The sequence below is a fragment of the Chiloscyllium plagiosum genome, unplaced genomic scaffold, assembly GCF_037043375.1.
Source record: "Chiloscyllium plagiosum isolate Xiang-an unplaced genomic scaffold, Cpla_swu_hap1 HiC_scaffold_11, whole genome shotgun sequence".
Classification (NCBI taxonomy): Eukaryota; Metazoa; Chordata; class Chondrichthyes; order Orectolobiformes; family Hemiscylliidae; genus Chiloscyllium; species Chiloscyllium plagiosum.
In genome coordinates, this window is record NW_028270149.1 from 57,341,427 (window position 1) to 57,361,365 (window position 19,939).

Consider the following 19,939-nt stretch of genomic DNA (forward strand, 5'->3'; position numbering starts at 1 on the left):
CTGAGACTATGCCTCTGGTCCTAGACACTTCCAAGGGGAAAGATGCTCTCACCATTTATCCTGTGAAGCCCCTTAAGAATCCTACATGTTTCAATTAGACCACCTCTCATTCTTCTAAATTCCAGTGAATAGAGTCCTAATCTGTTTAACCCTTGCACAGAAGACAATCCCTCCATATCAGGGATCACCCTAGTGAACCTTCCCTGAACTGGCTCCAATAACATAATATCTTTGCTTAACTAACAGGACCAAAACTGTTCACAGTACTTGAGATGTGATCTCACTAACACCTTGCACAGTTGTAATAAGACTTCCCTGCTCCAACTCTCTCTTGAAAAAAGGGCCAACGTTCCATTAGCCTCCTGATCACCTGCTGCATCTGTGTGATGGGTTTTGTTTGGTGCACAAGTACCCCACATCACTGTGTGTTGCAGCTTTCTGCAGTTTTTCCAGTTTAAATAATACTGGTCATCTGTTCTCCATTCCAAAATGATCAACTTCACATTTTCCCACTTTATAGTCCATTTGGTAGGTTAAGTGAATGAGTAAAAAGCTCTCAATATCTCTGTAAAGTGTTTGTATCCCTTTTGCAACCTGCCTTTCCACCTATTTTTGTGTGGCATGCAAAGTACAGTATATTTGCTTCCTACTTCCAAGTCATTAATATATATTATAAACAGTTGCAGTTGCACAGGAACACCACTGGTTATAAGTTTCACTGAGCTGAAAATAACCTCTTATCCTCACTTGCTGTTTTCTGCCCATTTGCCAATACCTTCAACACCATGGGGTCTTATGAGTTAATCTTTTGTGAGGTACTTTGTCGAATGCCTTCTGGAATTCCAAATGCAATACATCTGGTTCCCCCTTATTCCACCCTGGTTGTGACTTTTGGGAAAAAAAGATACTATTTCCCTTTTGTGAAGCCATGCTGAGTCTGCTTAATTAGATTATGTACTGCTGTTGCTTGTTTAATAGGAGGAAAAAAGGTTTACACAATGTAAATTTATAAATGGAAAGATTCCAATTTGGACTTTGAAATAGGGAATAGATTCTGACAGAAGACTATACCTGATTTTAAAAACTGGGTAGGTTAGCAGATCAGCAACTAGTGCTACACACTTCAGAGGTTAAACAGTGAAAGTTAGGGGCTATTTTAGTATTCTGCTTATCACTGTCTGGGTCAGTATTTATTGCTATCCATCGTTGCCCTTGAGAAGGTGGCATTGTTCTAGTCCATGTTCTGCCAGTAGAGACTGTATGGATAGTATAGGTTGTCATATAACAGCTGAAATATTCTGCATTCTTTTCTTCAGATGGGTGAGGTCCGAAGCAAAAAAGGTCGACACTAATGAGAGCAAATATAATGGTAAGATATATCTTTCCCTGTGAAACGTAAATAGAATTTAGAAAATAGGATCCAGAGTAGGCTGTTTGACCCTGCTTTGCCATTCAGCACGATCTTGATTGATCATCTAATTTAGTGCCCTGATCCCACTTTCTCCCCATACCCTTTGATCCCTTTAACCCGAAGAATTATATCTAACTGCTTTTTGAAAACATTTTAATGTTTTGGCCTCCACCTCTTTCTGTGGTAGAGAATTCCACAAGCTCACCAGCTGAGTGAAGAAATTTCTCCCCTTCTTTGTTCAAAATGGCCTACCCCATATCCCTAAACTAGCAGCCTGGTAAGTATTTGTTATACACCCTCCACAGCCAGGACCTTCCTGATTGCTTTTGAACTGAGTGACTCTCGAGACCATTTCATAAGGTGGTTAAGAATGTGGAGTCACACACGTAGGCCAGACCAGGTAAGGATGAAAGATTTTCTCCCCTAAAAGGTAGTAATGATTCAGGTGGGTTTTAATGACAATCAACAGTGATTACTCAGTTGTCCTTAGATTGGCTTTTAATTCCAATCGCAATGAATTCAAACTTCATTCTGCTGTAGTGAGATTTGAATCAATCTCCCTAGAGCATTAACCAGTGACATTCCCAATGTGCTGTCACCTCCCCACTAATGTATATTCGGTCATTATTTAAGCTATTCCTTTGGCTTAGTGATTCATCTTTCTATGTTGAAATATTCTGACCAGGTCAGCAATTGAAGCTGAATTAAATTTAGTTACCTATTTGTTGTCCTTCCTCAGTATGTCATAATTTGAACCTGAACTTCACTTTCTGTTGACAACCAAACAAGAGGTCACGCTCTAAACTTTCTTGAGAATTTCTTAGATTTTCTTCTTTTCTACTGCAAGTTTTAATTTTCTTTTCAGTACAGTACCAGAGGTCCCAGTAACCTTTTCAGCTATTTTCCATGTCTGAGCCTAAACTATTCATTTATACATACTGTTCGCAAATGCAAGTCTTTGACTATTAATGTGTCATCCAGAACTGCTGTCTTGGCAGTTTTTGACAGTGATAGTTCATTGCCTTCTGCTCTGAGGCAAGTTAAACAGGCTTCCTACTCTACCTTTTAACTAGGTAAAGAATCAAAACCATGCTGCTCTTATTATGAACACATTATGACCATTTAGCCGACCAGTTCAACAAATGATGATTTTAGGCATTTGTTTGATCATGACTGGTATTAATGATTATCCAGATCCTGTCTTCACTTACTTGGACCAGACTGAGTTATTGTATGGCACAGCGTATGCATGACGCAAAAGTGAGGACTGCAGATGCTGGAGATTAGAATCAGGAGTGTGGTGCTAGAAAAGCAGAGCCAGTCAGGCAGCATCTGAGGAGCAGGAAAATTGATGTTTCGGGCAAAAGCTTTTCATCAGAGTGTGCATGACACCACTAAATGGTGTACTTTTGTAAATACTATACATTGTGAGATACTGTTTAAAATGGATCCCTGAATAACTCTGGGATATTGTGCTTATGCTGAAAATGTGTCGCTGGAAAAGCGCAGCATCCAAGGAGTAGGAGAATCGACGTTTCGGGCATGAGCCCTTCTTCAGGAATCCTATTGTGCTTATGGTACAGTATGCAATACTGTTTCAGTACTGGGTGTTATACATTTTATATTGAATGGCTCAGTGTTTATAATAGTGAGTTCTCAAAGTAGTGGCTGTTTGTGGTTTGTGAATTCTAGGAATATGGGCTGTAGAAGAATCTTATGATCAGAAAGTGCCAGGAAACAAAGGATTGGTGTTGAAATCCCAGGCCAAACATCATGCCATTGCTGCCTACTTCCAGACACCCTTCCATTTCAAAGACTTGCCCCTAATTGTGCAGTGAGTATTGAGTTTTCATTCCAAGCCTGGCTTATAATTTGTCATTTAAGTGCATCAGATGAATGAACAGGACCACTACTCAGGTATTTAACTGTGAAGTACAACTGTATGGTCACTAACTGTCTTCCAGTCCCTTGCCCAAGTTTTAAATAATAAATGATGAAATTTCCATCAAACAAAACTATTTTTTTCTCCAAAGGTTAGTTTGCCTTCAGAAAGCAATATACTGCGGATTCTCAAAATCTGAAAGAAAAATGCTCCAGAAACTCAGCATGTCTGATAGCATCTGTAAAGAGACAAACCGGTTTAACATTGAGTATGCTGCATATAGATTCTATGAGAGCTGCTGAGTTTCTCCAGTACGTAATGTTTTTATTACTCTTTGGAAAGATTAGTACTTGAATGTTCAGCATTTGGACCTGCATAAACATGAGTTTCCTATTGCAGTGAAAAAGTGATCAAGGAAGAAAGTTTAAACGTTTGTATTAGAGTTTTGTTCCTGAAGACCACATTGCAAACAGACAACTGAAATAAAGCACTGTTTTGGCATTATATAACTAGGACTTTAAATCCACATAAACCTGGGAAGTTAATCAGCCTTGCGCCTAATTGATATATCAGTTTTTAGCATTTTGTGTCAGATACAGGGTAGTCATGAGGTTAAATGTGGTAACATATGGCTTCCACATCTGAAGCACCACTTAGTCTATAAGCACTGTCCATTTGTGAAACTTTGCATGCTATTGCAAGTTTGCAATAGAGGTGTGTAGTTATTTTCAGATTGTTCTTCTGGTTTCATAAGTCATGGTTGCATTCCCCACCTAAAATGTAGGTCAATCTTTATTTGTGAGTCAAAACATTATTTGAACAGCCTGCTGACGCATTGCTTCAGACCTCACACTGTGCCCAATCCTGTCCTAGGCAACATCCATGCATGAGCACTTTCTAGCAGGGATGATGATAACAATCAAGAGATTGAGGTATGTCAAATGTCCCTCTTAAATCTATAAATACTGAGGGTAGTTGTTGTCATTCCCTCCCCTCCACCCACCCCAGGATCAGGTAACTTGCTGTTCCTTTTGATTTTTGAGATGTTGTTTGATGTGATGATGCATTGATTAATGCACTCCTATATTACAGGGCATAATTACAAAGTGTGCTGCAGACCCCAACACAAGCATAGTAAACCAGTAACAAAGATGGTAATAGTAAGGAAGATATTAACAAATGTGGTAGATTCAGTTTAAGGTATAAAGAAGGGAGAGAAGCAATATAAAGTAAATAGCACAATTTTAAAAAGGGTGTAGGTAAGCCAGGGAATCTCTGTATAAATGTCTTGAACATTTGCAAAATAGTTTAGGATGACTATTAAGATGACCTATAGAATCCTTTGCTTTATAATGTTATGAACAAGGCAGGAGGAGTACATCATCACTCAGTCTCACTATTCATGGATCGCAACATTAAGTAAAAATACTTTTTCCATTTTATGTCTCAACTATGACAGATTTAAAGAATAAGAACTATCAACCAGATTTCTTAACACAATCATGAATTTACTATCAAAAGTCATTCAATGAAGATGTAACAATTGCTTAACCTACAGTCAGTAACTTGGAAACATAAATGCTTAGCCTTTTAAATGTTCCCAAACACACGCATTCAAGTGCACACCATGTCTTTAGGAAAATGGGGGGGGGGGGCGGATAAAATAGATTTCTCCACAGAAATTAGATTTCTGAAAAGAGAAAATAATTAATGGTCTCTTTTTGTGAGCTAAAGGATAAATCATAGAATATTCCAGAGCCTGTTGCTGTTATGTTCTTGTACACATGGTCAATTCACAGAACTTGCACCATTGTCTGTAAAGTCTTGCAAACATTCTTATTCAGAAAATGTAACTGAATGAATGAGAAAAAACAGTCATCTCTTCATGCCAGTCACTGTATAAGAAAAACCCCAGCAGGGGTTCACGGCAAAGTAAGTGGTTATCAGCATTCATGTAATTTACAGGAAGCCATGCTTAACAGAGGCAGTCAAGGAAAATGTCCAATCCAAAATTAAGTCATACAAAGGGACATGTACTAATGTGATCTTGTTGAATGATAGGCAGCATTGAGGGACCAAATGGCCAATTTATGCTCCTATTTCTCATAATCTTGTGAAGATTTGGTGAGCAGAAGACAAGATTTAAGGTAATTGGCAAAGAACCAAAGGCAAGATATCAGAACATTTAGTTATGCTCTAGAATGCACTGCATGACAGAGTGATCAAAGCAGATTCAGTAGTAACTTTCCAAAGAGAATTCGATACATGCTTGAGCGGTTAAAACAAATTGCTGGATTATGGGAAGCGAGAAGGTGGGACTTGTTGGGTACTTCTGAAGTGAGGGACCAAATAACCACCTGTTTACTGGATCATCATATGGATACTTTCTCACCAGTTATTGGTAATATTCAGTTTTGTGGACATGTATCCTCGCACCTTTCCAAAGTTAGTTACAGTATCAGGGACTGGAGGTTGATCACTTGATGTCTCCCTGTGGGGAAAAAAAATTATAGGGAGTTTCATTACTAGCTTCTTTTTCATATAGCTCCTAACAAGGTAGAAATTGATAGAAATCTATCAGAAAACTCCTTAGGCCTATCCTCTTAGCCAGTGAATGGAGTTTTAATGAGTAGAAACTGGAGAACAAGCAGAGGAATATTATTAAATTTTTTTTTTAAAGGTAGAGGCATCGCTGCAGTTAGATGTACCAGTCTCCAATTCTTATTCTTTCCTGCAGGTACGAGGTACATTTCCAGAATGAAATAGAGTGTGGGGGTGCATACTTGAAGCTTCTCTCTGAAGATGATCAACTCGATCTGGTAAGTTATACTGTTGAAAAGCTCAACATCCTTTTTGCGCATGCTGTAGTGCGAAACATGTCTTTACTGAATGCAACTGGGTGTTGATTGGAAAACAGCATCTGCATTAAGTATTTCTTTACTTGTCTGATGTATCTCTAGCTGTAATGTTTCAATGGATCGTTTTCTCTACATAAGAGTATCACGTAGTGCAAGTTATTGTGCTGGCAGTGGTTGTAGCACAAGTGGAAGTAACTTAGTATCCCAGAGTCCTTTGGTGTAAATAGCACCAGTGTTGTAGCTATATTGGAACAGCTTGGCTAAGGCTCAGTTAGTTCTGGTATAGAAGCCTTTAGCATTATAGTTATGATGCTGTTAGAGCCCATAACCTTGGCTGTTTTAGTGGGCTCAGCAATTTCTCTGTCATGTGGAGTGAATCAAAGTGGTTGAAGACTGGCATCTATGATGTTGGAGACCTCAATGGGGGAGACCAAATGGAACATCTCGTCAACAAAAGGTTGTGAATAATGTACTGAAGCAATCTCGCAGTGCAATAACAATTCATCTGATAAAACCAAAGTTTATCAAACTTAATGGTTACTGTTTTCCAGACTGTTAGCCAATAAGTCCAGGAAATTTGGGGTTGTAGCATTTGGTTATTCGTCATTCTTGAATTGTTACTTGATAATTACTTTGATTTCAGATTGCATTGGTATGTCTCTACCCATCAACCCCAAACTCGATCTAAACTGTTATGTCGAATTACAACTGTGCTACATGGGATACATTCAGAACATTTCTAAGAACTCAAAACTGGGATTTATGAATTGAAGAATTGTACATCTCCACAATCTAACTTCATTACCCAGCATATCCCTTTTTGCCATTACCTTCAAACCAAAGGATCAACCTTGGTTCAATGGTGGGGACGACTTCATGATAAACAGTGGAACAATGTCTATAGATAGAGCTAAATGATCCCACAACCAACCGTTCAGATCAAAACTCTGTAGTCTTGTTACATTCAGCGATAACTGATGGTGAACAAATAAACAACTAATGAGAGCTCCAGAAGATTCCTTGTATTCAATGATAGGAGACTCAGCATGTAATGACCAAAAACAAGATTGAAATCTCAGCCAGAATTATCAAGTAAATATTCTATCTTAATCTCCTCCTGAGGTCTTCAAGTTTTTTTCTTAATTCATTCTTCAATGAGGGCATTGCTGGTTGGGCTAGCGTTTACTGCTGCTCCCAAGTTGCCCAAACAGCTATTAAAATTCAACCACATTGCTATGAATTTGGAAACATATGTCGGCCAGAACAGGTAAGGATGGCAGTCTCCTTCCATAAAGAGCAGGTGGGATTTTCTAATAAAAACAACTATAGATTAATGGTCATCATTAGACTCATAAATTCCACATTTTTACTTAATTCAAATTCCACTATCTGCCATGGCAGGGTTTGAACCGTGGTTCTCTGGATTAATAGTTCAGTGATAATGGCACTAGGCCATAATTTCTCCAACTTCACAGATGGCAATCTTCAACCAGTTTGATTCACATCACATGATATCAGCATGTTACTGGGTACACTAGATAAGGCTATAGGCTCCGATAATATTAAAGCTGTAATGCTTATAGACTTGTGTTGCAGAACTAGCTGTACCCTGGGCCAAGTTAATCCTGCACCGTTACAAGCTGACATTTACCCAACAAAGTGAGGGTGGGGTGGGGGGAAGCTGTCTGCTAATGGAAGAGCTGTGAATGAGACAGGAGGGTGCATTGCCTCTACAGTCCCACTAATCCAAAGGCTGCAGCATAAAATTAACATACTTTCTGGTCAGCAAGGTTACCAATTAAATATCTATATCAGGTTTTAAACAAAAAGCCCTACCAAACAAGTTTCTTAACTGCTAGAATTATGAGTTTATTATCAAAACAAAATTATTCAAAGAAGATACAATAATTAGTTAATATACATAGTCAGTAAAATAAAGTATAAATGCTTATCCCTCGAAATATCTCTCTCAAACACATTCTTTAGGAAAAGAGGGCAAATAAGCAGATTTCTTGCAGAGATTGGTTTCCTGAAAAAAAAAGACACTTTGGCAGATAGGTATTTCTGAAGGCAGAAGGATAACTGATAGAATGTTCTGGAAACTGGTGTTATGCCAAGTGTCACTAATTACACAAGGTTGTCTGTGAATTCTTGCAGACACAGCTTACTCAGGAAATGCAATCTTGAGGTGTTTTTACAATCACTATTTCAAAAGAACAAATAGATTTCATCTTGAACTGACTAAAAGGTTTCATTTTTGGAAATGAGGGGTCAGCTAGTCATGTTCAGAGCAAATTTTCCTCCAACTCAGCTGCTATCTTTTTACATGGTTTTCCTCCAAGTTAACTAGATAAAATAAGAATGTCTCTAAGCCAGAAAAAAGGGTCTCCAGCAGTCATCACCAGTCATCTAGGAAGTCTTGTTAATGTAAATCTCCACTTTCCACAGTATACTTTCAATTTCCCCTTTTTAAAGAAACCCTTCCAACAATGTCTACAAAAATTAAAATAAATTCCTTTTTTCACAATCCTTCGAAACTGAAGTTCCTTCAAGGATATTAAATCTAAGGTCCTTTTGTAATAGAAGTGATACCTAACAGAAAGAAGATGGCTGACGGTACTGCAGATAATCATCTCAGTCCCAGGACATTGCTGCAAGAGTTCCTCAGCATGATGTTCTAGTTCCAGCCATGGTCCGGTGCTTGATCAATACCCTTCCCTCCATTGTTTGACCTGAAGTGGGATGTTTGCATTGTTCTATTCACAACTCCCCAGATACTGAAACAGCCATGCTTGCATGCAGCGAAGCCAGGACAACATTCAGGATTCAGTTGACAAACCATATTTATGCTACATAATTGCCACATGATCTAACCATCTTCCTCAATGTGCAATTGCATTATTATTTCTGCAAGTCACACAGCATACATCTTAGAATTGCCATTCTGCAGAAACCTAACTGTTCCGCCATTATAAAGATAGTACTTACTAGAACATATTAGAGGCTGAGCATTCTACAGTGAATAACTCATCATCTGACCCCTCAAAGTCTTTTCACCATGCATCACGCACATTCAAGATAGTGATGAAATTATACCACATTTATTTGAATGAATGTGGCTTCAATAACACCCCAAGCTCAACACTATACAGGACAAATATTGATGGGCACCCCAAATGCCACTTTCAGCATTCAGTCCCTTCACTGCCAGGATGCAGAGGCTAAGACGATGCACTGTAAAAGCTGCCAAAGCTCTTGCACATGTTTGCTTGGTTTTCCTCTGTTACGTTACAGCACGACGTAGAAATGCATCACCTAACAATGCTGTTAGGTACTTGCAACACAGGAGGCAGCAGTTCAAAGAGGCTGCTCACTTCCATTCTCAAAGGCAATTACGTATTGCCAAAACAGCTCACATTTATTACCTATGCTCACATTCCATGAACAAATGAAAAATAGATGGTTAGTGTCAGTTCCACAGTGTCAATAGTTATCATTATTCTCAGATTACATCAATGGATGATTGTTAATACAGACCTCTAGCAATATTTAGTGTTTCCAGTTATTCTAGACTGTGAATCATTGCCATTGATTTTCATACATCTATAAGGAGCAGATGGATACCAGCTTGATATTGAGTCAGGAGCACAGTTAAAATAGTTTGAATAGGTTCTGCACATGGTGACACAATCTGGATGATTTGAATGATACTTTTCTCTTTTTATATAAGTTCTAATGTTGTTTTTACAGAGCAAGTTCTTTGACAAAACCCCTTATACTATCATGTTTGGACCAGACAAGTGCGGACAGGACTATAAATTGCACTTCATCTTCAGACATAGGGATCCAGTGACGGGTGCATATGAAGAGAAACATTCCAGGAAACCAGAAGTGGACCTCCAGAGTTACTTCACTGATAAAAGACCTCACCTGTATACATTGAGTAACAAAACTCTCAATCTTTCTAGAGTATTCAGAAATAGGTCCCACAAGATGGCTGACAGTCTTTAAGTGGGTATCCTCAATGGGTTAGGATTAGAGTGAAACTTGCAGGCTTCATTTGTGAGATAGTAATAGTACATTAAAGAACAATCGAACAAGCAAATCCACCAATCCAAACACGTTTGAATATAGCAATTGAATAATCTAACAACTGTCTATTAGATAACATGGTGAAAATAATAAACTGTTCAGTAATATTAAAATGTGTGTTGGGCAATCTGCAGAACCAACCTTCTTGCATTAGATTACATTATAGCTGCCAACGTCTAGCTACATTGATTTATTTTTAACTGGGTTAATTATTATACTTTAGTAACTTCAAATATCATTAGCATAATATTTAAAGTTACTAAAGTATAATAATTAACCCAGTTAAAGGGGGAAGCAATGGCCTAGTGATATTATCTCTGGACTGTTAATCTAGAGAGCCTGAATGCTGTGGGGACCCGGGTTTAAATCCCATCATGGCAGATAGTGGGATTAAGAGTCGTCATCTAATGATGACCATGAATCCATTGTCAATTGTTGGAAAAACCCATTTGATTCACTAATGTCCTTTATGGAAGGAAACTGCCATCCTTATCTGGTGGCTTACATGTGACTCCAGACCCACAGCAATGTGGTTGACTCCTAACTACCTTCAATTAGGTGGGCAATAAATGACAGCATAGCCAGCAATGCCCTCATCTTCTGACTGAATTTTTTATAATTATACTGTTTAATTGTTGTACTTGATATTATTTTCTCTCTTTGACTTATTCTCTCTTATCTGATCTCTCTCTCTCTCTCTCTCTCCATCCAATAACAATTTAAAATTATTGGTTTAGTTGTGAGACCTGATAACAGTTTTGAGATGCTAATAGATGAGAGCAGTGTGAGCAGAGGAAGCCTCCTGCATGATGTAACTCCCCCTGTCAATCCTCCCAAAGAGATCGATGATCCAAATCATCAAAAGCCTGAAGACTGGGATGACAGGCGTCAGATACCTGACCCAGATTCCGTGAAACCCCATGACTGGTGAGAATTAAGCAAGATCAGGTTTGGTGAAAATGTTTGTTTGCACTTACTGTAGTCTGTTTACACCAAAACAGTTGTGGCACCTTTTATTAGAATTTACTGTGAATTCAAAGTCAACAAGCTAACCCTAGTAGCAGAGACCACAAATGGATTTCAGTCCTCTTATGATAACAACAATTGAATTATGACCTACCTCTCTCAAACTATAGTGATCGTCAGGAAGTAGGACTCCCTTCCATCAACAGTCAAGGGTACTAGTGAATTGACATCACAATCCTTTATACTTGAGACCACTATGAGTAGAGAGAAAATATGAGCCCAAGACCATCAGGAAATTCAGAGATCCTCTACTCTGAAACATAGAGACATTCTTGTCTCAATGCCATACACCAGTATGGAATACAGAAACAACAGGGGGCATCAGTCAAATACACTAACATACCTCTTCCTAACAATAGAGTCCTGCAGCACACTCAAAGGGTTACCCTCCACCAATATTAAGACTATAAGTGAATAGACATGACCAACGGAGAAAATAGAGAGATCATGTACCAATAATAGAGATCTCAAGTAAATAGAGAAACTACCTCTTCCGACACTAAAGACCATAATTGAATACAGAAACATCCCTCCGTAGTACAATTTTCAAATTACTGTTTGCAGTTTTTGCTATCATTAGTAGAGTCCCAGACAAACAGCTCGATAATCTTGCTGGTCTTAACTGGAATGTAGTCAATTCAGAGACAGATTCCTGATGAGAATCCAGAAACTCTTGCTTCAAGTCCTTGTTATATTGGGAACAAACCAAAAGGAACTCAGCTGTGAACCTCCTTTAGTTACACACCTTACCAGTATTGAAGTTGGATGTCAACTTTGGAAAGAAAGTTAATGAGGAAGAAAAGTATGCACTGTTGACTATCTTCCTGTTCAACTAAGTTCAGACTCCCATCTGGGTCCTTGGGTCTGTGTAAAACCTGGAGTAATTATTGTTGGTTGTATTTCATTTATAGTCTCCTGTGTTTGAATGAAGATATATCAGATATTCATATGTACAGATGCTAAAGGATGTTGTCCTATTCTCCATGCCAGGGATGAGGATGCTCCTCCCTATATTCCAGATTCTACAGTCATGAAACCAGATAACTGGCTAGATGAGGAGCCAGAGTATATTCCAGATCCTAAATCAATAAAACCTCCAGACTGGTAAGTTATAACTTACTTCAGACAGCCTCAGAGACTAGTTAGTGATTTTATAGTTGCACGAAAGGTCAGTGTACACCTGTCCTTCAAGTGTATGATATTTGGTACCATCTTTCAGATATTCTTTCTTAAACCACACCTTCACTGTTACATTCTCTGATGCACCTAATTACTCACTGGAACATTCTTTCATATATTCCATGTGTCTCATTGTGATACTGTTTAATCTACCTCACAAAACTCATTGATGTAACCTTCACTCCTCACTGAAAGGGTGCATGTTAAGTTATACTAACCCATGCATGCCTGATCTGAGTCCTTGATGATGATACCACATTCTTCACCTTGAACAAAAATTATTTGCAATACATAAAAGTTTAAAATTAAAAATAATTCAAAATAACGTACCCAAAGTTCAGTCTGGAATTGTTTTAATATCAGTATTACATTATTGTATTTTACAGGGATATTAATATGGATGGTGAATGGGAAGAACCCAAAATCCCAAACCCAAAGTGTAAGACTGCTGGCTGTGGAACCTGGAAACCTCCCATGATCCCTAACCCTGCCTACAAAGGCAAATGGAAAGTACCAATGATTGACAATCCCAAATACAAGGTAAATTTAATTGTTGTAATCTTTCTTACATATGTGATATTTAAATATCCCTTGTAATTCTCAGGATGGCTTCTTGGCAAATATATCATGTGATGTGTGAAATTTCAGAACATCTTTAGTGAATTTCTGAGTCTCTGGAGAGTTAGCTGATCTCAACTTATCATTGAAACAGAAAGAACTGCGGATGCTGTAAATCAGAAACAAAAACAGAAATTGCTGGAAAAGCTCAGCAGGTCTGGCAGCATCTGAGGAAGGGTCACCGAACTTGAAACGTTAAATCTGATTTCTCTGCACAGATGCTGCCAGACCTGCTGAGTTTTTTTTCAGCAATTTCTGTTTTTGTTTCAGCTCAGCATAAGGTTTGATGTATAGTCTTTGTGCTCATGGATTAGATAAATTAAAACTATTGCAATTATTGTTCCGATCCACCAAGTTGTGCATGTATAGGACTTCAGGTTTGATCAAGATATCTTACACTGTTCAATTACTGGGAGACATTTCACTGGTGCACACACGAGGAGCAAATTTTTGGATTTGATACTGAAGAACATCCAGTCCCTCAGAATCAAACCGCAGCAAGTATCAGAAGTGTTTTCACATGAGGAAGTGGAAATTTGACAGACATAAATTGCAGCAAACTTTGTTTTAACCAGCACCTTAAGAACCCCCCCCTCAATAAACCAACAAACATTATAAAACTGAAAAACTGGAAGTTTATTGTATTGCAATCTCCATAATATCTGAGTCGTCAGTTGAGGGTGCGAGTGAGAAGGCACTCTACCAGTAAGTATTATTTAAGTGATATATGTTGTAAATAAAGTGTAATAGTGATGCATCACATTTCTAATACTTATTGTGTTTTTACACTGATTATGTCAACGTCTTGATTAACTGGTACACGCCTGGTCCCATAGGTCCTATTTTATACAGTTAATAAAAAGTTTGCTGTACTTTGCAGGGAGATGGATTTAGCTGTGTACTAAGTTGTACCATAGGATGGCTGCAGTTTCTAATCTTAAAATAATTTGAAATTGTGTAAAACACAGCTTTGTTTAATTCTTAAATATTTTGCTGTTAAGCATGGATTGTGATAAGCAGGTCACTTAAATTACTCAATACCAGACATTTCTACATTTCTTGCACTCTCCCTGATTCACAAGACTACTTACTTCGATTTAAATTATTTGATTGGCCTGTCTGACAAGCACTAAAAGTAATTGCCGAATAACTGCATGCTTGTAACTTGGTGATTGTAGTTACATGTGATAGAAAAAGTTAACCATCTTGATTTTTAAAATATATTTCTATAACAAATTCCTCTCTGCAACATCCTTTCTTCTATAATAACCTGTATAACATTCTGATTTTCACACCCTCCATTCTGAACCTCAACTATTTATTACATAGAACAGTGGAATTAATTCACTTTTTGTTTCTCATTAACTTAGTCTTCTAAATGACATTCAGTTTTATTTGTTGTAGCTTGTAGCCTCTTCATAGCACATGCATCTCTCTGTCTCTCTCCCACTATGTAACATAATTCAGAAATCTAATTATCAACCTTGAGTAACAGTTTTTCCAATTTCATTCCAAAAGGGAGTCTGGAAACCTCGCAAGATTCTGAATCCAAATTATTTTGAGAATACAAAGCCATTCCGTATGACTTCAATTGCTGCAGTTGGGCTTGAGCTATGGTCTCTGACCCCGAACATAATGTTTGACAATTTTATTATATCGTCTGATGAGAGAGTTGTCAAGCAGTGGGCGGAAGACACATGGGCACGAACAAAGGCAATCTACGATGCAGACGGAGTAAGTTGATTTGATGGCTATGTGCATGTAACCATGTGGGAGAAATCTTGTTCCATGCTGCTTCAAGATTACATCAAAGAATGACAAGTCCTGCAAATAATGAAGCCTAGCCTGTCAGTGTCTGAGGTACTACAGCTCTTCTGTAATTAGCAGCAGGAATTTGCTCTGGCTTAGTCTCTACTGCTTTACTGAGGTTGCCATATAGAAGGTTATGATTGACATCAGAACGTAGAGGTGAAAACTCTAAATGCTGCAGTTATGAGAATGGACCTCCCCACTGGAAAATTTATGTTACTTTCAGTGAGAGCTGCAATTCTGACCTTTTGGGCCATTACTTGTCCAGTGAAGCCATTCCCAGCCTGCATTTCATCATTTGCATAGGTGGCAATCCAACCAAAATCCCACTCTCCATCCGAGATGAAGCCCAGATCTCAGGGAAATGCAGTAAGATGGATTCATTAGGCTGGGTAAGAGTTGTGCTACATTCAAAATCTAGCTTGAGAGATTCCCCCTGCCCCCCAACTTGCATGCCTGTATGTAACTAGTGTTTATTGTGATTTGCGCAGTGTAAGTTTGTGACTGAGACAGAGCGTGTGCTTCTTTTATCAGTAACTGAATTAATTGCTACTGTATCCTTTTGTCCACAGCCTGGTTTGATCATGCGGATGTTTTTGGCAGCAGACAAGCGCCCTTGGCTCTGGGGAGTCTACGTGTTCACTGTTGCTCTGCCAGTTATTTTATTCATAAGCTTCTATTGGCCAAATAAGGTATGTCTGTTTAAGAATTATGTGCATTTCCTACTAGAGGATTGGTGTGTTGGATACTCTGCTTTTCTTAGACTAACCAGTCGTCAATTGGTAAAAATCTGAATTTTTATTAAGCAGTGACAGTTACATCCAGGTTGCTGAGAATAAACATCTAACTGCGTTAATTCTAAGTTCAGCTTATGTTTTTAAACATTAAGATGCTGATAGCTTTATCTTAATTACGTTTTGTTTTCAAGCCTTTTCATCACTAAACCAATTACAACATGACATTCTATCAGTAAGTCACTTGACTTGAACCCTTGCAACACCGGTTGGTGGTAGCTTGTGTACATGTTTAGATACGCTGTTCAATATTGTCTGTCATGTAACCCTATTAGCAGCAGAAATAAATGTAACTATTATGAGATTAATTCACTCCGATATGCTGTTTTCTTATTTTTAATTGTTATACGACATTGGCTGAATCACACTGTTTTCTTACATCCTCATAGGTGTAAGAGTTAACTAATATGAAAATAAGCCCTCTATTTGGCAACTTTTCTGTATGCTGTTGTCCTGTGATGCTGCTTCTATCCCATACATTCATGTACTATAACTCTCTCGCTCTATCTTCATGTATCTCCTGCTCCATCTTATAGCATCCTGTTGTAACATTTTATTTTGTCATGTTGTATTGTCATATGCTATCATTTGTTCTCCCAGCGATTTGGGCCCCCTGATGATTATTATTACAAGAAGACAGATGATGTGCAGCTCAATGATGAAGAAAAAATAACAACAGAAGCACAGCCTCAAGAGTCAGGTAAGCCAAACAGCAGCAATAATAATGGTGAGAGTACTTACAAGTTTCCCTACTTCTCAGGTGAATTTTGGCTGATTTTCCCACACATTAACTACCTCATAATAGGGTTGGTTGTCTCAGCATCACTTTACCATTGATGCAGTGGTTCTGTTTTTAAAAGGGCCTATGGCTCGTTGTATAAATTGTCAGTTAATAGAGCTATTTTAAAAAAATATAGGCTGTTTTGGTTTGGAATTAGCCATCAGGTTTCATTGGTGATGGAAATTAGCAGGCCTGCTGAAAGTAAATGTCTAATCATTTCTGTGGGTCCTACAGTCAGGTCTGTTTGTAGGTGGCGGAAATGGCAGAGGATCCCACCACCAGAGAGATATTTCCCTCCCCACCCCACCTGTGTTTCAGAAAGACCATTCCCTCCATGACTCCCATGTCAGATCCATGGCCCCCACGAACCCACCCTCCCCTCCCGACACCTTCCTCTGCCGTCGCAGGAAGTGCAAAACCTTCACCTTCACCTCCGCCCAAGGCCCCAAAGGATCCTTCCACATCCGATAGAAATTTACCTATACTTCCACACACGTCATCTACTGCATCCTTTGCACCTGGTGTGGTCTGGGGAGACAGAATACCAACTTACAGATCATTTCAGAGAACATCTCTGGAATACCCGCACCAACCAATCCCACCGCCCTGTAGCCGAACTTTAACTCCCACTCTGCCAAGGACATTGCAGGTCGTGGGCCGCCTCCATCGCCATCGCCAAAGCCTAACCACCCAAAACCTGGAGGAAGAATTCATCTTCTATCTTGGGACACTTCACCCACACAGGATCAATGTGGACTGCACCAGTTTCCCCATTCGCATCCCCCACCCCCACCTTATCCTAAACCCAACCTCCCAACTCGGCACCGCCCTCTTAAATGGTCCTACCTGTTAATCTTCCTTCCAATCTATCTGCTCCACCCTCCTCTCCGACCTATCACTTTTATCCCCACCTTCATCTACCTTTCGCATTCCCCCCAGCCCCACAACCATCCCATTTATCTCTCAGCTCCCTTGGCCCAGGAGCCTCATTTTCTGATGAAGGACTTATGCCTAAAACATCAACTGCCCTTCTCCTTGGATGCTGCCTGACTGGCTGCGCTTTTCCAGCACCGCAATTAATTTGAGAGAACAATTCAGTCTGGGGCTTTTCTGCTTCATAGTCCCACTGGATAACAAGTATGTATCTGCCAGTGAAGCTCAGCTTTTAAAAAAAATCCAATTTGTTGATGGAGAATATTTATTGAAAATGTTAGGAATTAATGGCTCCATGCTAAATTGACTGAAAATGGATTCCTGTTTAAAATAAAAAATCAACTGCTGGTCCACTTTATGGACAGCCCATTCAACAGGTGGCAGCTCTAGCTTGAAAATTACTCGTTAATAAATAATTATCCATAATTACAGATCTCCATGATCAACAAGGAAATGCAGCTAAAAGCAATGACAGGATCAAAGGAAGTATCCTGTTAAAAACAAAAGACGACTTGGAGACTTCTTCACAGGTTGGAGATTTTAGCATTTTTCACTATCTTAAATGGGATAGATGTTTTTACTTTGTTCAAAAAATGTTTGAAAATTTAAAGCAAGAACTTGTGTTACCCATAATATTTTCCAATATGTGATTAGTTTTAAAATAAAATTTTCCAATTCTGGATTAATGCTGGTATAATCTGACCAGTAGCCAGAGAAAGATTTTTCTCTAGATGATTTCAAAAAATCGGGAAAGAGGAAGAGTAATCAATCATTCCACAATCAATTGCACTGCATTCAGGAAATGTATTATGGGAACATCTAGCAAATCTAGACAAACAGTATTCCTAAGGCTCAGAATGCGCGCGCGCACGCACACACACACAAGTTCACTTCTGATAGCCAGAAAAGACACCTGACAAAATTCAAACACTGGCAATGGAGAAATAAATTGAAAGGACAAAAGAAATCTGAGACGTTACTACTTTATTAGCAGCAAACACTGGAGAGCAACTGCCTTTAATCAGGGGAATATATGGGAAAGTTGCTGTGTGTGTTGGGTTACTGTTGATAAGATCTGACATTGGTCAGAGTGCATTGTTACAGTAAACTTATAAACAGCTCGGCACTAGATAATCATTTTGACAGATAATGGCCAAAGAATAAATGGTGGTAAAGACAAGCCAGGGAACTATACACTGGTGAGCCTGACCTCAGTGATGGGCAAGTTGTTGGAGGGAATCCTCAGGCACAGGATATACATGTATTTGGAAAGGCAAGGACTGATTAGGGACAGTCAGCATGGCTTTGTGCATGGGAAATCATGTGTCTCAAACTTGATTAATTTTTTTGAAGAAGTAACAAAGAGGATTGATGAGGGCAGAGCAGTAGATGTGATCTATATGAACTTCAATAAGGCGTTCAACAAGGTTCCCCATGGGAGACTGATTTGCAAGGTTAGATCTCATGGAATACAGGGAGAACTAGCCATTTGGATACAGAACTGGCTCAAAGGTAGAAGACAAAGGGTGATGGTGGAGGGTTGTTTTTCAGACTGGAGGCCTGTGACCAGTGGAGTGCCACAAGGATCGGTGGTGGGTCCTCTACTTTTTGTCATTTACATAAATGATTTGGATGCGAGCATAAGAGATACAGTTAGTAAGTTTGCAGATGACACCAAAATTGGATGTGTAGTGGACAGCGAAGAGGATTACCTCAGATTACAACAGGATCTGGACCAGATGGGCCAATGGGCTGAGAAGTGGCAGATGGAGTTTAATTCAGATAAATGTGAGGTGCTGCATTTTGGGAAAGCAAATCTTAGCAGGACTTATACACTTAATGGTAAGGTCCTAGGGAGTGTTGCTGAACAGAGACCTTGGAGTGCAGGTTCATAGCTCCTTGAAAGTGGAGTCACAGGTAGATAGGATAGTGAAGAAGGTGTTTGGTATGCTTTCCTTTATTGGTCAGAGTATTGAATACAGGAGTTGGGAGGTCATGTTGCAGCTGTACAGGATATTGGTTAGGCCACTGTTGGAATATTGCTTGCAATTCTGGTCCTCTTCCTATCGGCAAGATGTTGTGAAACTTGAAAGCATTCAGAAAAGATTTACAAGGATGTTGCCAGGGTTGGAGGATCTGAGCTACAGGGAGAGGCTGAAAAGGCTGGGGCTGTTTTCCCTGGAGCGTCAGAGGCTGAAGGGTGACCTTATAGAGGTTTACAAAATTATGAGGGGCATAGATAGGGGAAATAGTCAGTCATTTCCCTGGGAACGGGGAGTCCAGAACTAGAGGGCATAAGTTTAGGGTGAGAGGGGAAAGATATAAAAGAGACCTAAGGGGCAATTTTTTCATGCAGAGGGTGCTACGTGTATGGAATGAGCTGCCAGAGGATGTGGTGGAGGCTGGTACAATTACAACATTTAAGAGGCATTTGGATGGGCCTATGAATAGGAAGGGTTTGGAGGGATATGGGCCGGGTGCTGGCAGGTGGGACTAGATTGGGTTGGGAAATATGGTCGGCATGGACAGGTTGGACCGAAGGGTGTGCTTCCATGC

General features: G+C 39.2%; 1 protein-coding gene across 3 annotated transcripts in view; it reads left to right on the plus strand.

Annotated features, from left to right (window-relative positions):
* The window catches only part of LOC122557188 (calnexin-like), a 32,851-nt gene that overhangs the window by 11,955 nt on the left and 957 nt on the right, over window positions 1–19,939 (plus strand). For 2 of the 3 annotated variants that reach the window (XM_087992086.1, XM_043704594.2), the window contains 11 exons: window positions 1,317–1,369; window positions 3,104–3,245; window positions 6,031–6,112; window positions 9,902–10,094; window positions 10,981–11,170; window positions 12,260–12,373; window positions 12,835–12,988; window positions 14,585–14,800; window positions 15,448–15,567; window positions 16,270–16,369; window positions 17,816–17,913. In XM_087992086.1, the coding sequence (XP_087848212.1) occupies window positions 1,317–1,369; window positions 3,104–3,245; window positions 6,031–6,112; window positions 9,902–10,094; window positions 10,981–11,170; window positions 12,260–12,373; window positions 12,835–12,988; window positions 14,585–14,800; window positions 15,448–15,567; window positions 16,270–16,369; window positions 17,816–17,913 (1,462 nt within the window). The remainder of the gene's footprint in view (window positions 1–1,316; window positions 1,370–3,103; window positions 3,246–6,030; window positions 6,113–9,901; window positions 10,095–10,980; window positions 11,171–12,259; window positions 12,374–12,834; window positions 12,989–14,584; window positions 14,801–15,447; window positions 15,568–16,269; window positions 16,370–17,815; window positions 17,914–19,939) is intronic. The other variant, XM_087992087.1, reaches the window with a different exon arrangement.